The 20300-nt window shown below is 42.3% G+C and overlaps 1 protein-coding gene across 1 annotated transcript in view; it reads left to right on the top strand.

The window, feature by feature from the left end:
* nipblb (NIPBL cohesin loading factor b) overlaps positions 1–20300 on the top strand; it is a 437039-nt gene that overhangs the window by 394454 nt on the left and 22285 nt on the right. Inside the window, exons 40-42 of the mRNA XM_048594301.1 lie at positions 827–934; positions 10271–10471; positions 15210–15356. Of these exons, the coding sequence (XP_048450258.1) occupies positions 827–934; positions 10271–10471; positions 15210–15356 (456 nt within the window). The remainder of the gene's footprint in view (positions 1–826; positions 935–10270; positions 10472–15209; positions 15357–20300) is intronic.

Here is a 20300-nt window from a genome sequence, read left to right as displayed (position 1 = left end):
ACCATTTATTGTGGTTTAGTGTCATCTGTACTGCCATTGCTCCGATCTCTAGACATCAATGTATGAGGCAGCCCACTTAAACAGGGGAGGTCTCCCTGTCCCCCAGCATGTTTTTGCTTACCCCTATTTGCACTAAAATGATGTGAATCTTGGACCATAATATGTAGAAGCAGAAGTAGGCCATTCAGCCCCTCAAATCTGCTCTGCAGTTCAATAAAATCATGGCTGAACTCTTAATCCTTAACTCTTCTTTCCTGCCTTTTCCCCATAACCCTTGCTTCCCATGCTGATCATGAGACTATAAGACATAGGAAGAACGTTCTTGAGCTGCTGCCACCACCTTCGTGCTGATATAACGGTGATATATCTACAATACTGACCAAGCAAAGAGAGTGGAATGGCAACAATATGTGTCCAATTCAAGGCAGACCTAGAAGTTACTGTGTTCCTGTGGAGGTGACAAGGCAGGTTGTTGCTATTGAAATAATCTTTGAGAGGGGCTACCATGTAGTTTTTAGGTGTAATGATATTGTGCAATAGCTGCATGGTTAGTGCACTGAGTGCTGGCCAATCAAATGACACTGTTCGAGATGGTTGTAAGTTCCACTGAAGTTCTTCTCTCATTTAGGCACTGGTGAGTGTTCTATCACTGCTTCTGTCCCGTTGTAACAGCAATGGTGGTTTGTCTAACTTTTCGGTAACTGTACCGTGTACAGACACTAGTGGATTAAGAGTCTCCACTTTCTAGTATTATGGAGATTGCACACCAGTTTGCATGATTTATAAGTGCTTCTTTTTCATGTCCTTGTTTGTTTCCTTTGGACAGTGTGTGCCATATTTGATTGCCATTGGAACAGACCCAGAATCAGCAATGCGCAACAAATCAGATCAACAGCTGGTGGAAATAGATAAAAAGTACACAGGATTTGTACATGTAAGTGACTGCCTCCATCTGCCAGTTTACTGTGAATTTGTCGTCATTAAGGTGTCTGCTTTGGTTCAATGTAAGCATTCCTCCCCAGGTCAAAAGATAGTCGGTTCAAATGTTCCTGAACAGAGTTGACCGTATAATCGAGTCTGAAGTTTTAGTATTGAAGGTGTGTCAAGGTACCACCTTCCCAATGGAAATGACAAACGGAGGCCCTGATTCACCACCTTGGATTGATTTTTTTTTTCTTTATTCATTAACAGGATGAGGACGTTGTTGGCTAGGCAGCATTTATTGATGTAAAAGTTCTCGTAGCACAAGATAAAAAGACAAAATGTTCATGATTATCCTGATTATTCTCTGTTTCAACCAATATTGTAATATAAAAAGAAAATAGCAATTCTTCTATCTCACTTTGTGTGACCCTGCTGCTTGCAAATGGGCTCCTGCAATTCCTACATTACAACGGTGACTTAAGGTTGTGAAATACACTGAAATGTCCCAAGGGTGGAAAAGGCATTAAATAGTTGCTGATTAGTTTAGAATTAGAAGTTATCGAAAAAGATGAGGCTGAAGATATTCAACTGGATGATTTCTAATTTCTGAGAGTTGGATAGGTATCTAATTCAGGCGATTGGAAACAAGGTAAAATAGTAAATAAAAACCGAAAGAACTGAGGATGCTGTGAATCAGGAACAAAAACAACGTTGCTGGAGAAGCTCAGCAGGTCTGGCAGCATCTTTTCCTACACAGATGCTGCCAGACCTGCTGAGCTTTTCCAGCAACTTTGTTTTTGTTGTTGTTTTCGAAGGTAAAATAGTAAATGAGCAGAGAGGAAGAGAAAGGTCATTTGAAAGTTGGAGCTTGCTGGATATCTAAAGATATAGATGATAAAACAATTGGAGTTGGGAAAGTTATGAGTTAAGAATTGAGCAGAATGTAGAACATGAAGATCAAACAACTGATTAACAGACAAGATGAAAGGGAATCCTAAAATCTTTCATAAAAATTCAACAAAATAGATGAGGGCGGAAGGTCAATCGAGGACCCAAAAGAGACTTTATTGCACAAGGTTAAGATGGTTAAGATACTTGCTGTTTGCAGTTGTCTTCACAAAACTGGCTGAGACAGAAAATTGAATGGTGCTTTTTTTTTCCCTTGGGTGAAGGGAGGTATAAGTGGTTATTTTCCTGAGGTCAGTATTGAGGCCACTGCTGCTTTTGATATGGACCTAGATTTGGCTATACACGTAGAAGCAGATTTTTTGTTTTAACATCGCTGAAGAGATTTTCTAAATTGTGGAGGAGAGTTTTTTTAAACAGAGTTATGTTTATGCAGCATTTGAAGAGGCCTACACATGGCTGGCTCTGGAGTGAGATTTCTTTTTTAATCAGAGAGTTGCCAGCATTTGGCCCATATTCCCCTGAACCATTCCTATTCATATACCCATCCAGATGCCTTTTAAATGTTGTAATTGTAACTGCCTTCATCACTTCCTCTGGCAGCTCATACCATACACACACCACCCTCTGCTTGAAAAAACTGCCCCTCAGGTCCCTTTTACACCTTTTCCTCTCTCACCTTAACCTTATGCCCTTTAGTTTTGGAGTCCCCTACACTGGGCAAAAGATTTTGGTTATTCACCTTATCTATATCCCTCATGATTTTATAAACTTCAATAAGGTCACCCCTCGGCCTCTGACACTCCAGAGAAAATAGCCCCAGCCTATTCAGCCTCTCCCATTTGATCAAACCCTCCAACCCTGACAAAATCCTTATAAATCTTTTCTGAACCCTTTCAAGTTCCACAATATCTTTCCTATAGCAGGGAGACCAGAATTGAACACAGTATTCCAACAGTGGCCTAACCAATGTCCTGTACAGCCACAACATGACCTCCCAACTCCTATCCGCGATGTGCTGGACCAATAAAGGCAAGCGTACCATAATGCCTCCTTCACTACCCTGTCTACTTGCGACTCCACTTTCAACGAACAATGAGACCTTGGAGTGCAGGTTCATTGTTTGGCAACACTCCCCAGGACCTTACCATTAAGTGTAGGACTCTTGCACTGATTTGCCTTGCCAAAATGCAGCACTTCACATTTGTCTGAATTAGACCCCATCTGCCACTCCTTAGCCCATTGGCCCATCTGATCATGGGCTCGTTGTACTCTGAGATAACCTTCTTGGCTGTCCACTACACTACCAATTTTGGTGTCATCTGCAAATTTACTAACTATTCCTTCTACATTCACTTCCACATCATTTACATAAATGACAAGAAGCAGTGGATCCAGCACCAATCCTTGTGGCACAATGTTGGTCACAGGCCTCCATTCTGAAAAGCGACCCTCCACCACCACCCTCTGTCTCCTGCTGTCAAGCCAATTTTGTATCCAAATGGCTAGTTCTCCTGGCTTTCCATTTGATCTAACCTTGCTAACCAGTCTACCATGTGGAACATTGTTGAAAGCCTTGCTAAAGTCCATATAAATAGCATCCACCGCACTGCCTTCTTTAATTTGCTTTGAGGTTTTTGAAGAAGTGACAATCAAGTTAGTGAGACTCAGTTTCCCATGCACAATGCCGTGTTGACGGTCCCTAATCATTCCTTGCCTTTCCAATTACATGTAAATCCTGTCCCTCCGAACTCCTCCATCAACTTAGAAACCATTGACGTTGTAGTCACTGGTCTATTGTTGCCTGGCTTTTGCTTACCACCTTTCTTAAATCATAGCACCACAATAGCCAACCTCCAGTCTTCCAGCACCTGATCCATGCCTATCGATGATACAGATATCTCAGCAAGGGTCCCAGCAATCACTTCCCAACTTCCCACAAAGTTCTAGGATACAGTGATCAGCTCCCAAGGACCTGTGTTGAACCACTGGAGATGGAAGAGATATTAAATCTATTTTGCGTCACTTTTTATGTTTAGAAAGAAATTAAGAAATTAAATCTTGAGGTTTTGAATATGATTCACATTACAGAAAAGGAAGTCATGGAGGTCCTAGAAAATATAACCGTGATAAATCTTCAGGACCTGATCTGATGTATCCCAGGATATTGTCAGAAGTTAGGAAGGAAATTACGGTGACCCTTGCAGAAATATTTGTAACGTCTATAACTATGGGCGAGATGCCAGATGACTGGAGAGTGGCTAATGTTGTGCCTTTGTTTAAGAAGGGATGTAAGAAGGAGTTTGGGAGCTATAGGCCTATGAGCCTGACTTCACTGGTGGGTAGGTTGTTGGAGATGATTCTGAATGATTGATAGGATTTATATGCATTTGGTTTGCTCATCGACTGATAAGAGGAGGACTAGGAAAGCTGGTATTCATTAGTGTTGAGAGAGTAGTCTCACCTGTTTGTGCCAGTCCATCTGTGTATCTAAACGTAAATCAAGACCACTACGTCAAAGACAGTGGAAAACCCAACAGAAGGACCATAATTGTGTCGGACCTCTTTGTGCAGAGTAATCAATGCTCGGAATGAACTTATCCTTTGAATTGTGGGTGAATGCAGAAGTTCTTGACTATTCTATGTCAATTGGATGAGGTGATGGGTGTTGGGATGACAAATGTATTTATTTATTAGTTCTGCTGTAATCGATGAAGAAACCTCTCTCATCAATATTCATTCTTATCTGAGACATTTCCACCTTCTCTGAGAAAATTCCATAGTAATTCCCAGCAAGTTGTTGATGAGGCTGCACTTGGAGTACTGTGTACAGTTTTGGTCACCCTGTTATAGGAATGACATAGTTAAACTGGAAAGTGTGCAAAGAAGATTTATGTGCATCTTGCCAGGACTAGTAAGCCTGAATTATAGGGAGAGGTTGACCAGGATAGAACTTTATTCCTTGGAACATGGGTGAATGAGGGGTGACCTTACTGAGGTGTATAAAATCATGAGGTACATAGATAGCATAAATGCATATAGTCTTTTCCCCCAGGGACGTGGAATTGAAAACTAGAGGGCATACGATTAAGGTGAGAGGGGAAAGATTTAAGAAGGATCTGAGGGGCAACTCTTCATGCAGAGAATGGTGGATATATGGAATGGGCTGCCAGAAAGAGAGGTTGAGGCAGGTGCAATAGCAACATTTTAAAAATAAAATTGGATAGGTACATGGATGGGAAGGGTTTAGAGGGATATGGACCAAATGTGAGCAGTTGGAACTAGCTGAGTGGGCACCACAGTCAGCATGGACCAGTTTGGACCGAAGCATGGAAACAGATCCTGTTTTACTCTATGACTCTATCTGAACACCCCCTGACTCTGAAGTGGAACAAGTGGTTTTCTATAGAGGATTTTTGGCTAGTCCCGGTTTTGGAAAGATCATTGTTCACTGACAGACTGGACTGTGAGGCTTGCGATAAGAGACTGCTAACCCGGATAACATTTTGGGGACCACGGCAGATGGTGGAATTTGAATTCAATATTTTTATTTTAAGAATCTCATGATGACCGTGAATCGATTATCGAGAAAACCCACCTGGTTCACTGTTGTCTTTTAGGGAAGGAAACTGCCAACCTAACCTGGTCCGACCCACAGCAATCCACCTAGCCTTCATATCCCTGGACACTACAAGCAATTTTAACATGGCCAATCCACCTAACCTGCACATCTTTGGGCCAAATGGGAAAATGATGCTGTTCTGTCCACTCATGTGATAGCAATGTGGTTGACTCTGAATTGCCCTGTGGGCAATTAAGGATGGACAATAGATGCTGCCTAGCCAGCAACGTCCTCATCCTGTTAATGAATAAAGGGAACATCTATTCTGGACCATTAAAATGTGTTTATCTTCCCCAAAGGCTGGAAAATGTCGGACTTCTGCAAAACGTCGCATTTTTGCTAATGACTATGGTTAAGAGGCAACATCCCACAACATTTTCCCTGCAGTCAATGACATGAGGAAAGTTTCTATGCAAATTGGACCCATTTCCAGCAATGGTAGAAGCAGTCATTTGGGAGAACAGAGCTCTCACGTTGCAGAGTAAAAAAAACTTTGACAAATTGTTTTTTTCTCTGTCAACACTTTGTCAAAGTTTTTTTTAATCTTCCACTTATCTGGACAATTTACAAGAGTGCCAGTGTAAAGGGAAACCAATGTTTTATACTGAGAAGAGAGTGCCAATCAATTGACAAGTCGGTTCTGATTGGTAGAGGCCTGGTTGTGTAGAGTGCATCAGTGAGATGACTGAAAGTGTCCTTTTTTCTGCAATGGGGCACAAAATTTTTTTATTTCTGCATTACAACTGGTGGATATTAAGCCCAGTTGTCTGTTTCCACCTTTACTGGGCGATATGGATGCAGTAACCAGACATTAGGAAGGGAGGGGGAGAGAGATACATAAAAGTTTAGCCTTGTCCCCTATCACCACCACCACCAGACTCTCTGTTTCACGGGGGCCACTCTGCTTTATTCCACAGATTTCCTGAGCTCACCCCAGCAGCAAATGTGAAGCTGATGTTTTCCAGCCTTTTGTTCATTTAAGCTTCTTTTTTGAACGATGCTTATGTTATTTTAGTTGTTTCCCGAATAGAAATTGACTGCTCATAGTAGAAGATGTGTTTATTGTTCAAGCAGGTCTCTGATGAACTGTTGATTTTTGACAATAAAAGCACTACACTGATTGTATTGTACTAGCTGACCGCCCATGACATTGCACCCAGAAAGCGAGCAGGGGAGTAGGGTTGCAGTTTCTTAGTGAGGGTGGAAGGACAGTGACGTGAGTGGACAATACAACATCATTTCCCAATTCAGCCCAAAGATGTGCCGGTTAGATGGATTGACTGTGCTAAGATTGCTCTTAGTGTCCAGGGATGTGAAGGCTAGGTGAAATAGCCATGAGAAATACAGTGATTAGTGTGAGGAGGTGGGTCCAGGTAGGATACTTTTCGGAGGGTCGCTGTGGACTTGATGGGCTGAATGGCCTGCTTTCACTCTGTAGGGTAGATTCTATGGAGAGGCAAGGAATGATTAGGGATAGTCAGCAGCATGGTTCTGTGTGAGGGAAATTGCATCTCTCAAACTCGATTTGAATTTTTTGAGGAAGTAACCAAGAAGAATGATGAGGGCAGATCGTTAGACGTTGTTTACTTGGAGTTTATCAGGTATGGCCCAACAGATTATTTGAAATCTCACAAGCTTTCAGAGCGCAGCCCCTTTGTCAGGTGAGTGAGAGTGGAGAGAGCACAGATACAGAGTTAGCAAGAATTGCAGATGTTGGAGTTAGAGTCGATAGTGTGGAACTGGAGGAACACAGCAGGTCAGGCAGCATCAGAGGAGTAGGAAAGTCAACATTCCTACTGGGGACCCTTCTTCAAAACTTCAGAACACTGACAATGAGGTGAATCATTTCATCCAAGATGATTGTTTATTTGCAGATACTTCCTATTTTGTTCAAAAACATACAGTGTGTAGTCACAGTCAGTCCATGTGGCATCCTATAAATTTCTGCTTTCAAAATAAAACCAGCCTGACTCCAGGTTAAAACTCTGAGACAAATTCTGAACAAGGCCTCACACCTACAATTGAGTGTCTGGCCTGAGATGTCACCTTTTGTATATTCCTATCGCTGTGCCTGATTGTCTTAACAGCACAGCACTAACATTGATTTTATAATCACTTTTCTCACCATCTAACGCTCTTGGTCACCTGCAGAGACTTATTGTCTGACACGCCACTCACACCCATTGTATGATCTTTTGATCTGTCTGCCCTTGATCTCTTTCCCTATAAACTCTGTGTCTGTGTGCCCTGCTATCTTACTGCACCTGAAGAAAGGGCAGCGCTCCAAAAGCTTGTGTGATTTCAAATAAACCTGTTGGACTAAACCTGGTGTCATGTGACTTCTGGCTTTGTCGACTCCACTCCACTCCAACGCCAGCAACTGCACGTACTTGGACTTAGTAAAGCCTTTAACAGTGTTCTGCATGGTAGACTAATTAGTGAAGTTAGATTATAAAGGATTCCGGGTGAGCTTGCCAATTGGCTACAATGTCAGGAGACAGGGTGGTGATGGAGGGTTATTTTTCGGACTGACCAGCGGTGTTCCACGGGGATTGGTCCTGGGTCTACTTTTGTCATTTATATAAATGATTTAGATGAGAATATAGACAGCATGGTTAGTAAGTTTGCGGGGGACGCCAAAATTGATGGTATATTGGACAGTGACAGATGTTGTCTGAGATTACAAAGGGATCTTGATCAGTTGGGTCAGTGAGCTGAGGAGTGGCAGCTGGAGTGTTATTTGGATAAATATGAGGTGTCACATTTTGGCAAAACAAACAAGGGCAGTATTTATACAATTAATGGTAGGGCCTTGGGTAGTGTTGTAGTACAGAGAGACATAGGGGTTCAGCTCCATAATTCTTTGAAGTTTGCATCACACGTAGACAGGATGATTACGGCATTTAGCACACTTGCCTTCATTACTCAGACCTTTGAGTATAGGCGTTGGGATGTTATGTTGAGGTTGTATGGGACATTGGTGAGGCCACTGTTGGAGTAATATGTGCAATTCTGGTCACCCTGTTATAGGAAGAATATTGTTAAGCTGGAGAGATATGGGCCAAGTGCAGTCAAGTGGGACTAGTTTAACTTGGAATTATGGTCGGCTTGGACTGGTTGGACCAAAGTGTGTGTCTGTGTGCTGTAGTACTGTATGACATTATGAATAATTTCAAGAATTGCAGGTGACACAAAACTTGGAAATGTAGTAATTCCTGGTAGTATTCTTCAGGAAGTCATGGATATAAATTGGTGAAATACCACAGAAGCAATTTAATGTAGCAAAATGTGAAGTGTTGTGTTTTGAGAGAGAGAAAATGAGAAGACACAATAAAAATGCAGTGCTTGTATTTAAAAGGGTTTGCAGGAACAGGAATATCTCAGGGTTCAGATCAATGTTTCCTCTAATTTCCCTTTGCTGTGCCCAGCCTGATTATCATGTTGTGCACTTGATTTAAGATTACTGTGTGCCCGCATTTGAAAAAGATCCCTACTTGTATACATCCTGTTTGTCCCCTGAACATTGCCAGTTGTCATGCCACAATATGCTGCACCGCAACGTAACGTAGCATTTATTCACACTCAAATGGCAAAGTGAGTTGACAAATGTGTTCTTTTAAAATAAAGAAAAGCAAGGAAGTTATGCTACACCTTGTTTATAAACCACTCGAGTGCTGTGTATAGTTTTGGTCATCCTTCAGGAACGATGTTCTTCCGTGGGAGTGGTGGAGGTGGCAACCAAGGTGAAGTCCCCCAGTTTTACAGAAAAACAAGTCAAACTGGGATTCTTTTCCTGAGTAGAAAAGGATAAAGGAAAATTAATAGCCTAAAGTGTTGGGTTTTGAGAGAGAGAAATTAATATTCGGTCTCCTTACTTGAGAAGGGATATACTAGCACTGGAGGGGGTGCAGAGGAGATTCACTCGGTTGATTCCAGAGTTGAGAGGGTTGGATTATGAGGAGAGACTGAGTAGGCTGGGATTATACTCATTGGCATTCAGAAGAATGAGGGGAGATCTTATAGTAACATATAAGGTTATGAAGGGAATAGATAAGGTGGAGGTGGGGAGGTTGTTTCCACTAGCAGGTGAAACTAAGACTAGGGGGCATAGCCTCAAAATAAAGGGAAGCAGATGTAGGACTGAGGTCAGGAGGAACTTGTTCACCCAAAGGGTTGTGAATCTGTGGAATTTCCTGCCCAGTGAAACGGTTGAAGCTACCTCGCTGAATGTTTTTAAGGCAAGGCTGGATAAATTTTTGAACAGTAAAGGAATTAAGGGTTATGGTGAGTGGGCGAGTAAGTGGAGCTCAGTCTCAAAAAGATCAGCCATGATCTTATTGAATGGCGGGGCAGGCTCGAGGGGCCGGATGGCCTACTCCTGCTCCTAGTTCTTGTGTTCTTATGTTTTATGTTCTAAAGTGTTGGGTTTTAATTTGGCTGGAAGTCTGTAACCAGAGGGAACAGAGTTAAGAATAGTGAACATAGTTCAGGGGTGGAAATAAAAAAAAATCATTTTAGGCAGCAAGTTCTAATGATCTTTAATGTTTCTGCTTAAAAGTTCATGGAGACAGATTCAGTAATGTTCAAAAACAAGTTAGATAAACATTTGGAGACAAAAGGTACAAAGATATGGGAAAAGCTCAGCAAATGGAAGGAATTAGATACCTAGATGGGCACCTTCTGTGCTGCATGTTGTGTAATGTTACCTAGTATTGTTATAAATTTAAATATTGTCTAACTCTCTGCCATGCATCGAAATGTGGGTATTTCAATTAGTGAGGTGAATGGTGATGATCATTGTTCTCTGCTTTTTTCCAGATGAAAGCAGTAGCAGGGATGAAGATGTCTTACCAGCTTCAACAGTCCATCCAGTCTGAGATAAGAGAGTTAATCCGTGGGTTTAGGCAGGAAGAGAATGTGACAGCTTTGTGTTCACATCTCTACAGCATGATAAGAGGAAACCGACAACATCGACGTGCATTCCTTATCGCCTTACTCAACCTGTTTGATGACAGTGCGGTGAGTCAGTATGCCTGGGGTTCCTGGCAAGTGACACCCTGCCTAATTTCCAATAGAATGGCTATTATTAACCAGTATAATGTGGCACCAGAGGTTTGGAAGGTGCTGTCTGAGGTATCTTAATCCTTTAGAATTGGGCTATTCCAAGTAAGTAGACCCTGCAGAAATTGGTGAAAAGGAATTAGGAAACTACCACCAAAATGGGCAGAAACATTGAGGTATTCTGACTAGAATTGGATAACATGATGCGAGATAGGACAATAGAGATATGAAATTCAAGGGAATGAGCAGATGTGAAAGCTAGACGTGAGTGTAAAACTTTAAGTAGGAGAGAGAAGCTGAACTTAGTCTGTGTCAGGCTATGTGCTCTTGATTGGAGGGTTATAAAGGATGTTCTATAGAGATCTCTTCTGGGGCCTGAGCTTCTCCCTCATAAGCAGTGAACATAAAGTTGACAGTGAGAGTTCGAATAAGTCATGTCAATGGGAGGTGATGGAAGCAAGTTGTGCTTCACCTTGGCAAGAATTCAGCTGATGTACTGCATTCAATTCTGGAAGCTTCACCCTCTGGCAGAATATATTGACCCTGGGTAGGTAGCAGTGCAGGTTCATGGAAATGATAGTGGGTTTGAAAGACTTCAAGTCTGAGAACAGGTTATATAAATGTGACTTGTATTCCCTAAAGTAATAAAGGCCAAAGGATGTGGAAGTTAGAGCAATACAGCACAGGAATAGGCCCTTCGGCCCACCCTATTTGTGCTGACCATTCTAGACTAATTCCATCTGCCTACATGTCACTCTCTTCTCTGCCTGTTCATGTGTATGTCTAAATGCCTTGTGCCAGCTTCTATCACCTCCCCAGGCAACGCTTTCCAGGCTCTTACTACACAGTGTTTTAAAAAAGAACTTGCCTTGCACAGCTCCTGAAAACTTCCCCACTTTTTTTTCTATTCATTTGTGGGATGTGGGCATTGCTGGCTGGCCAGCATTTCTTGCCCATCCCCAGTTGCCCTTGAGAAGGTGGTGGTGAGCTGCCTTCTTGGACTGTTGCAGTCCTCCTGCTGTGGATTGACCCACAATGCTATTAGGGAGGGAATTCCAGGATTTTGACCCAGCGACAGTGAAGGAATGGCAATATATTTCCAAGTCAGGACGGTGAGTGACTTGGATTGGAACTTGGAGGTGATGGTGTTCCCATATGTCTGCTGCCCTTGTACTTAGATGGAAGTGGTCGTGGGTTTGGAAGGCGCTGTCTGTGGATCTTTGGTGAATTTCTGCAATGCATCTTGTATATAGTACACACTGCTGCTACTGAGTGTCGGTGGTGGAGGGAGTGGATATTTGTGGATGTAGTGCCAACCAGGCCAGCCGCTTTGTCCTGGATGGTGTCAGGCTTCTTGAGTGTTGTTGGGGCTGAACTCATCCAGGCAAGTGGGGAGTATTCCATCACACTCCTGACTTCTAACTTGTAGATGGTGGACAGGCTTTGAGGAGTCAGGGGGTGAGTTACTCGCCTCAGTATTCCTAGTTTCTGGCCTGCTCTTGTAGCCACTATATTTATGTGGTGAGTCCAGTTGAGTTTCTGGTCAATGATAACCCCCAGGATGTTGATAGTGGGGGATTCAGTGATGGTAACACCGTTAAATGTCAAGGGACAGTGGTTAGATTGTCTCTTATTGGTGATGGTCATAGCCTGACATTTGTGTGGCGCGAATGTCACTTGCCACTTGTCAGCCAAGCTCAAGGTCTTGTTGCATGTGAACATGGACTTCTTCAGTATCTGAGGAGCCACGAATGGTGCTGAACATTGTCCAATCATCGGCGAACATCCCCACTTCTGACCTTATGATGGAGGGAAGGTCATTGATAAAGCAGCTGAAGATGGTTGGGCCAAGGACACTGCCCTGAGGAACTCCTGCAGAGATGTCCTGGTGCTGAGATGATTGACCACCAACAGCCACGACCATCTTCCTATGTGTCAGGTATGACTCCAACCAGTGGAGAATTTACCCCTGATACCCATTGATTCCAGTTTTGCTCGGGCTCCTTGATGCCACACTCGGTCGAATGCAGCCTTGATATCAAGGGCTGTCACTCTCGGCTCACCTCTGGAATTCAGCTGTTTTGTCCATGTTTGAACCAAGGCTGTAATGAAATCAGGAGCTGAGTGCCCCTGGCACAACCCAAACTGGGCATCACATAGAGGTTATTTCTGAGCAGATGCTGCTTGATAGCACTGTTGACGACACCTTCCATCACTTTAGTGATGATGGAGAGGAGACTGATGGGTCCGTAATTGGCCGAGTTGGATTTGTCCTGTTTTTTGTGTACAGGACATACTTGGACAATTTTCCACATTGTCGAGTAGGTACCAATGTTGTAACTGTACAGGAACAGCTTGACCAGGGGAGCGGCAAGTTCTGGAGAACAAGTCTTCAGTACTATTTTTGGAATGTTGTCAGGGCCCGTTGCCTTTCCAGTATCCAGTGTCTCCAACAGTTTCTTGATGTCACATGGAGTGAATCGAATTGGCTGAAGACTGGCATCTGTAATGCTGGGGACCACTGGAGGAGGCCGAGATGGATCATCCACTCGGCACTTCTGGCTGAAGATTGCTGTGAATGCTTCAGCCTTACCTTTTGCAGTGATGTGCTGGGCTCTTCCATCATTGAGGATAGGGATATTTGAGGAACCTCCTCCTTAACTCTAAACTTAAACCGTATGCTCCCTATTTCCACCTGACTGTCCACCCTATCCATACCTCATAATTTTATATATTTCTGTCAAGACACTTGTCAGCCTGTGATGCCATAGCAAAAACAAGCTCTAAGTTTGGCTAACTTCTCCTTTATAGCTAATACACTCCAATCCACACAACATCCTGGTAAACCTCTTTTGCACCCTCTTAGAAAATACCAATGCAAAGTACTCATTAAAGATCTCACCCACCTCCTCTGGCTGCAAGCATAATTTCCTGCCTGCGTCCTTGAGTGGATCTACCTTTTACCTGGCTACTGCTTTGTTCCTAAAATAGGTATAAAATTCCTTGGGGTTCTCTTTAATCCTACTTGCCAAGAACAATTCAAGGCCCCTTCTAGCCTTCCTAATTTCTTGTTTAAGTTCTTTTATGCTACCTTTATATTCCTCAAGGGCCTTGTTTGATTTCAGCTTCCTAAACCTTACGTATGCTTGCTTTTTTTTTGACTAACCTTTCAATATCTGTTCTCATCCAAAGTTCCTCAATGTTGTCATCCTTATCTTTCGTCCTCATAGGAACATGCTGGTCCTAAACTCTGATCAACTGGCCTTTAAAAGACTCCCATATGTCAGATGTGCATTTATCCTCAAACAGCTGCCTTCAAACTAATTTCTCCAGTCCCTGCCTAATACTGTTGTAATTAGCCTTCCCCTAAATTAGCACTTTAACCCAATGACAAGTGTTATCCTTATCCATAGCTATCTTAAAACTTATGGAATTATGTTCACTGTTCTCAAACTGCTCCCCCAGTGAAACTTTGATCACCTGAGCAGGATCATTCCTGAGAGCAAGGTCTAAAACAGCACTTCCCTGGTTGGACTACCTACATGTTCCAAGAAGCCTTCCTGGATGCATCTGACATATTCTGCCTCATCCAAGCTCCTGGTACTAAGGCTTTACCAGTGAATATTGGGCAAGTTTATAATCACCCAGTACCACAACCTTGTTGTTTTTACATCTTTCTGTGATCTGCTTATGTATCTGTCCTCTATCCAACTGTCTGTGTATCAGTTACCCTCAGACTACTTCTTCAGCAACATGACTAGTGAATAACTTAATGCTGAAAGGTAGTTAGTAAATGCACAGTAATCAGGGCTTATGTCAGCCCTGAGCTCCTTCATTCATGCAAAGGTCTTAAGTTATAATGTGGGTCATCTCAGCCTGAGACATTAACTTTGTTTCTCAGCACAGATACTGTCTGACCTGCTGAGTATTTCCATTGTGCTTTTGTTTCTATTCCAGTAACCTGTGTTACTTTCACTTGGTCCCTCACCAGTGGAATCTGCTTCAAGTGACCACTAGCTTCAGTGCTTAAATAGATGGATTTTGCTAAATTTCATACGAACTCCATATTTGCACTGGTTACACTCATCAATGTAGTTGCACTTGTTTTTATGCTAGACCCTCCCTTTCTTCTTTGCTCTGCAACTACCTGTTGTTTGAAGTGACCAGCACTACAGACAGCAGCAGCCAACTGCTATGGTTGCATGCACTGCCAGAATGCTAAAGTTGTTCAGCTTTCCAGTGCACATCAGGGCTCATGTATACTAGTTAGTCAGTTCCAACAATCATTTGAGTTGCAAGGAATGGTAAAACCTCCTTAGATGTCCACAGTATGAGTTCCCTGTGTTGCCTTCCTCATTTGTACTCTCCCTATGTGCCCTCTACTGTCAATTCCTTTAGAAAACTGCGAAGCAAATCCGAAGTTAAGCTTCCTTTGCAGTCTGCTCGAGGAATAGTTGTAGGACTTGAGTCAGTGACCTTTTTCCATTGTACTGACTCATTCAGTGCATAGAGATAATGCTATGTTGACAAAATGTGGAATGCCATTTAGCCACTGTATATCTATTTCTTTATCAGGTACTTCATAAAAATATTACAAGTGCTAGAGTAGGGAATTGTGGATAGGAGACGGACAGAATTTCACAAGAACTGAAATGGGAATTCAGACCTGTTCAAAACTTGTTTTTCTTCTTTATAGAAAACTGAGGTGAACCTGCTTCTTTACATAGCGGACAACTTGGCCTGCTTCCCTTTCCAGACGCAAGAGGAGCCTCTGTTTATTATGCACCACATTGACATTACGCTTTCAGTTTCTGGAAGTAATCTGCTGCAGTCGTTCAGGGAGGTAAGTAACATTGGGATCTGTATGAATAAATCAAAATCAAAATTGAATGATATCAAAGTTGGATGAACATCATGAGCTGAGGTAATCTCAATAAGGGCACTTAATGCCCTTCAAAGGAGCTATTAGATGAGACTGCCTCATTTATTTCACTCTGTTCATTTACTGATAGATTGACAACACCTTACGTGGTGTCTCTTCACTGCATTTGATGTTTCTGCCTAATATTCTTAAGTGTGTCTGGTTATCTCCGTTGGTTGGATGGCCGGTTTGCAATGCAGAGTGTTGCCAGCAGTGTGGCTTTAATTTGTACATCGGCTCCTCTCCTGCATGGTGTGGTGACACTCAGGTTAAATTGCCACCAATCCTCACGCTCTCTCTCGCAGTCTTTCTCCCTCATACTCTTTAATGAGAGAGCAGCCTTAGCATCCTATTGGAACTAAGGTGACTTTATCTTCTAGTACATATAGTATTATCAATATATCAATCTCTGTTTAAATTCAATAATTTAGAACTTCAGTTGTCTTTTGTGGAGGAAAGGGTGTATTCTAATTTCACTTCTGAAAGATCTGGCTTTAATTTTTAAACTGTGCCTCTAGTCTACAGCATAAGACTATAAAAATAGGAACAGCAATAGGCTGTTCAGCATCTCCAGCTGGCACTGCCATTCAATATGATTATGGCTGATCCGTCACTCCTCACATCCACCTTCCTGTATTTTCCCCATAACCCTTGATTCCCATACTGATCAAGAATCTGTCTATGTCAGCCTTAAATATATACGAGGACTGTGCTCCTCCTCATATCAGTCTTAAATTGGCGCCACTTTATTCTAAGACAACACTCCTTGGTCCTAGACTCTCCATGAGGGGAAACATCCTCTCAGTGGTTACCCTATCAAGCCCCATAAGAATCCTACATCAGTGAAATCGCCTCTTATTCTTCTCAAGTCCAGTGAGTAGAGCCCTAAACTGTTTAACCTTTGCTCACAAGACAGTTCCTTCATACTGGGGATCATTCTAATGAACCTTCTCTGAACTACCTTCAATGAAATAATATCTTTAAATAAAGCGACCAAAACTTTTCACAGTACTCCAGCACCTTGTACAGTTGCAGTAAGACTTCCTCACTTTTGTATTCCAAACCCCTTGAAATAAGGGTCAGTATTTCATTAGCCTTCCTGATTACCTGCTGCACCTGTGTGCTAACTTTGTTTTGTTCACATGTAACCTTTGTGTTGCAACTTTCTGCAGTTTTTCCCACATTATACTGCATTTGCCAACAATTTGGCCACTAACTTAACCTATCAGTATCTCTCTGTAAACTGTTTGTATCTCCCTTGCAATTTGCCTGTCTACCTATTTTTGTGTTGTCTGCAAATTTGGCTACAGTACAGTCACTTCCTTCCTACAAGACATTAATGTATTTTGGAAATTCTTGTCCCAGCACTGACAAGTCACCAGCCTGAGAAAGAATACCTTTTCACTACTTGCTGTTTGCTGCCTATGAACTAATTCTCTATTCATGCCAATACGCTACCTCCAGCACCATGGGCTCTTATATTATGACTTAACCTTTTGTGACGCTTTCCAGAAGTCGAAATGTGTACATTCGTAGTTCCCCTGCATTCCAGTCTGATTGAGCCTTCCTTGAAAAACTCTATTAATTTAGTCAGACATGATTTCCCTTTAATGAAGACATGCTGTCTCTACTAGGTTAGATTATGATTAGCCAAATAAACTTTGCAGCTGATGAAAATAGCTTGTCTATATCTGCCCTGTCTGTTCCCCCTGATGCAGAAGCGTACCGCCTTGAAAATTTTGATCAAATTATCTTTTAATCTTCTAAATTCCAAGCAATGTAACCTAGTTTGCAAAATCTTACCTTGAAATTTAATTTGCATTCCCTCCTGTGCCAATATATTTCCAGGGTGTGATGCCCAAAACTTTTCACATTAATCCAATGTAGTTTAACCACGGCGTTGTATAACTACCAGTCCCTCCTCCTACTCCCTTCTATTCTACTCTTCCAGATTCAAAAGGCAGCATTCCATTAGACATTTTGAGCATTTCATATATATTTTTAATGATTTGTGTACTTCAATTCCAGGTCTCTGAACTTCCATTGGTTCTAATTTTTCACCAGCGAGTAGCTTCTTTACTTTCATTTTAGGCCCAAGTAAATTACCTTTTTTTTTTAAATATTAAAATCAGTTGTCACAGCTTTATCCCTTCACTTAATTTAGCAATATCTCTTTGTAAGCAGTGTAGACCGAAATATAAAACTGATATTTTTAGGACACCACTAGAAACAGAATGGCTATAGCACAGAAGGATGCTGTTTGGCTCATCCTGTCTGTCCTGGATTCTGAAGGAATAGTTCACCTAGTGCCATTCCCCTGCCTTCTCCACATAGTCCTGCACATTCTTCTTTTCAGGTAATTATTATTCAGTTTGCTCTTGAAAGCCTCAATTGATTTTGTGTCCACCAGATTCTTAGGCAGTGCACTTTGGATCCTAACCAGTCGCTGCATGAGAAGATTTCCTCATGTTTTCCTCTCTTGTGTCCTGTCAGTCTTTATGCTTCCACCAATAAGAACAGTTATGTTCAATTACATGACAGTCCCTCTGTACTCTAGCTGGATCCCTCATGATTTTGTGCACTTCTATCGAATGTTTTCTGAACCATCTCAAAAGGCCCATTGTCTCCAGATTAGCTCCATCATTGACATCCCTCGTCACTGGAATCGTTTTTGTGAATCTTTTCCACACAGACTCTGATACATTCATTTCCTTCCTAAAGTATGGCACCAGATATGAGACCATAAGGTAAGGGCAGAATTAGGCCAATCAGCCCATCAGTGCAGTCCAGTTTTGAATACATATTTAACATAGCTAACTTGCTCTTGTATTCTGTAACCCTGTTAATAACTCCATGATACTGTAAGATTTATTAACTTGTGCTCTCAAACTGTCTTGCCACTTTCCCTGATCTTTTCCACATGTACTTCTGTCACTGCAACTCCCACCTCATGCTTAGAATTATCACCTTTGTTTTCATTGTCTCGTCATTCTTCCTCAGAAATAACTCTCTCTCACTTTTCCACGTTAAATTTCATCTTCCAATGATCCACCCATTCAACCTGTGACTTTACCCCTCCCATATTTCATAATACTTCCATGTTTTGAGTCATCTGTGAATTTTGAAATTAAGCCTTTCACACCCAAATCTAGATCATCGATGTTGAGTAAGTAAAACAGTAGTTCTAATAGGAACAAAAACAAAGTTGCTGGAAAAGCTCAGCAGGTCTGGCAGCATCTGTGAAGGGAAAAACAGTTTAACTTTTCGGGCCCAGTGACCCTTCCTCAGAACACCTCAGTAGTCCTAATAGTCTCACCTGGGGAACCTGTCCAAATACTATCCGCCGCATGCTGGATCATTGCTATCATTGTGCCTCAATTCCATAGATTTCAACTTTGTTACTTGATCAGATACCTTTCGGAAGTTTGCGTTTCCCTCATCAACCACTTTGTAAAGTCATGAAAAAAAAATTTGCTCTTTACAGATTGCAACTGGGTTTCTGTTATTAATCCATGTTTGTCCATTTTATTTTGTCCTGGATTATCATTTTGAAACATTTTCCCACCACTCATGCTATTCTCTCTGATATCTAGTTGCACAACTGTGTAACATCTGCAGTTCTCCAGTCCTCCTGCACTACCCAAAGTGCCTAGGGGAAATTTAAAGGTTTGATCAGTGCAGTGCATGCTCCGTATCCAATCTTTCTGTCAGCATCCTTGAATTCAGGGTGATTTAGACAAGCTAAATGAGTGGGCAAATACATGGTAAATGCACTATGATGTGGATAAATGATCCACTTACAGAGCAAAAAGAGAAGGCAGATTATTATCTGAATGGCCATAGATTGAGAGAGGGGAATGTTCAATGAGACTTGTGTGCCCTCGTACATCGTTCACGGAAGATAAACATGCAAGTGTAGCAGCAGGTTGAGAGGAAATGGTACGTTGGCCTTGAAAACGAGAGGATGAGTGTACAGGTAGGGATGTTTTGCTGCAATTCTGCAGTGCCTTGGTGAGACCACGCCGGTAATGTTGTTTGCAGTTTTGGCCTCCTTATCTGAGGAAAGATGTTCGGTCTATGGAGGGAGTGCAACATAGGTTTGCTAGACTGATTCCTGAGATTACAGTACTGACATTTGAGGAGAAGTTGAGTTGGTTAGGATTATATTGGCTAGTTCAGAAGATTGAGGGAGCGATCACATAGAAATCTAAAAATTCTAACAGGACTAGACAGGGTATGTTCAGGAAGGATGTTCTTGCTGATGGGGATGCCCAGAACCAGGGATCCCAGTCAAAGGATATGGGATAAACCTTTCGGACTGAGATGAGGAGAAATTTCTTCACTCAGTTGCGAGTCTGTGGAACTCTGTGCCACAGAGAGCAGTTGAGGCCAAAAAATGAAATGATTTCAAGAAGGAGTTGGATATGGGCAGCACAGTGGCTCAGTGGTTAGCACAGCTGCCTCACAGCATCAGGGCCCCGGGTTCAATTCTCCCCTCGGGCAACTGTCTGTATAGAGTTTGCACATTTTTCTTGTGTCTACGTGGATTTCCTCCAGGTGCTCCGGTTTCCTCCCACGTTCCAAAGATGTGCAGGCTAGGTGGATTGGCCATGCTAAATTGCCTGTTCAGGGATCTGTAGATTGGGTGGGTTTGGGGAATGGGTCTGGGTAGGATGCTCTGAGGGTTGGTGTGGACTTGTTGGACCAAAGGGCCTGTTTCTATACTGTAGGGGTTCTATGGATGGATAGCCTTAAGACAAAAGGGATCAAAGGATATGGGGGTAAAAGTGGGGATAGGCTATTAAGTTGAGTGATAAACCATGATCATAAGAATGGCAGAGTAGGCTTGAACAACTGAGTGGCCTC

The sequence above is a fragment of the Rhincodon typus genome, chromosome 3, assembly GCF_021869965.1.
Source record: "Rhincodon typus isolate 14 chromosome 3, sRhiTyp1.1, whole genome shotgun sequence".
NCBI lineage: Eukaryota > Metazoa > Chordata > Chondrichthyes > Orectolobiformes > Rhincodontidae > Rhincodon > Rhincodon typus.
The sequence above is the reverse complement of the archived record's forward strand: the minus strand, read 5'-3'. Positions and strand labels throughout refer to the sequence as shown.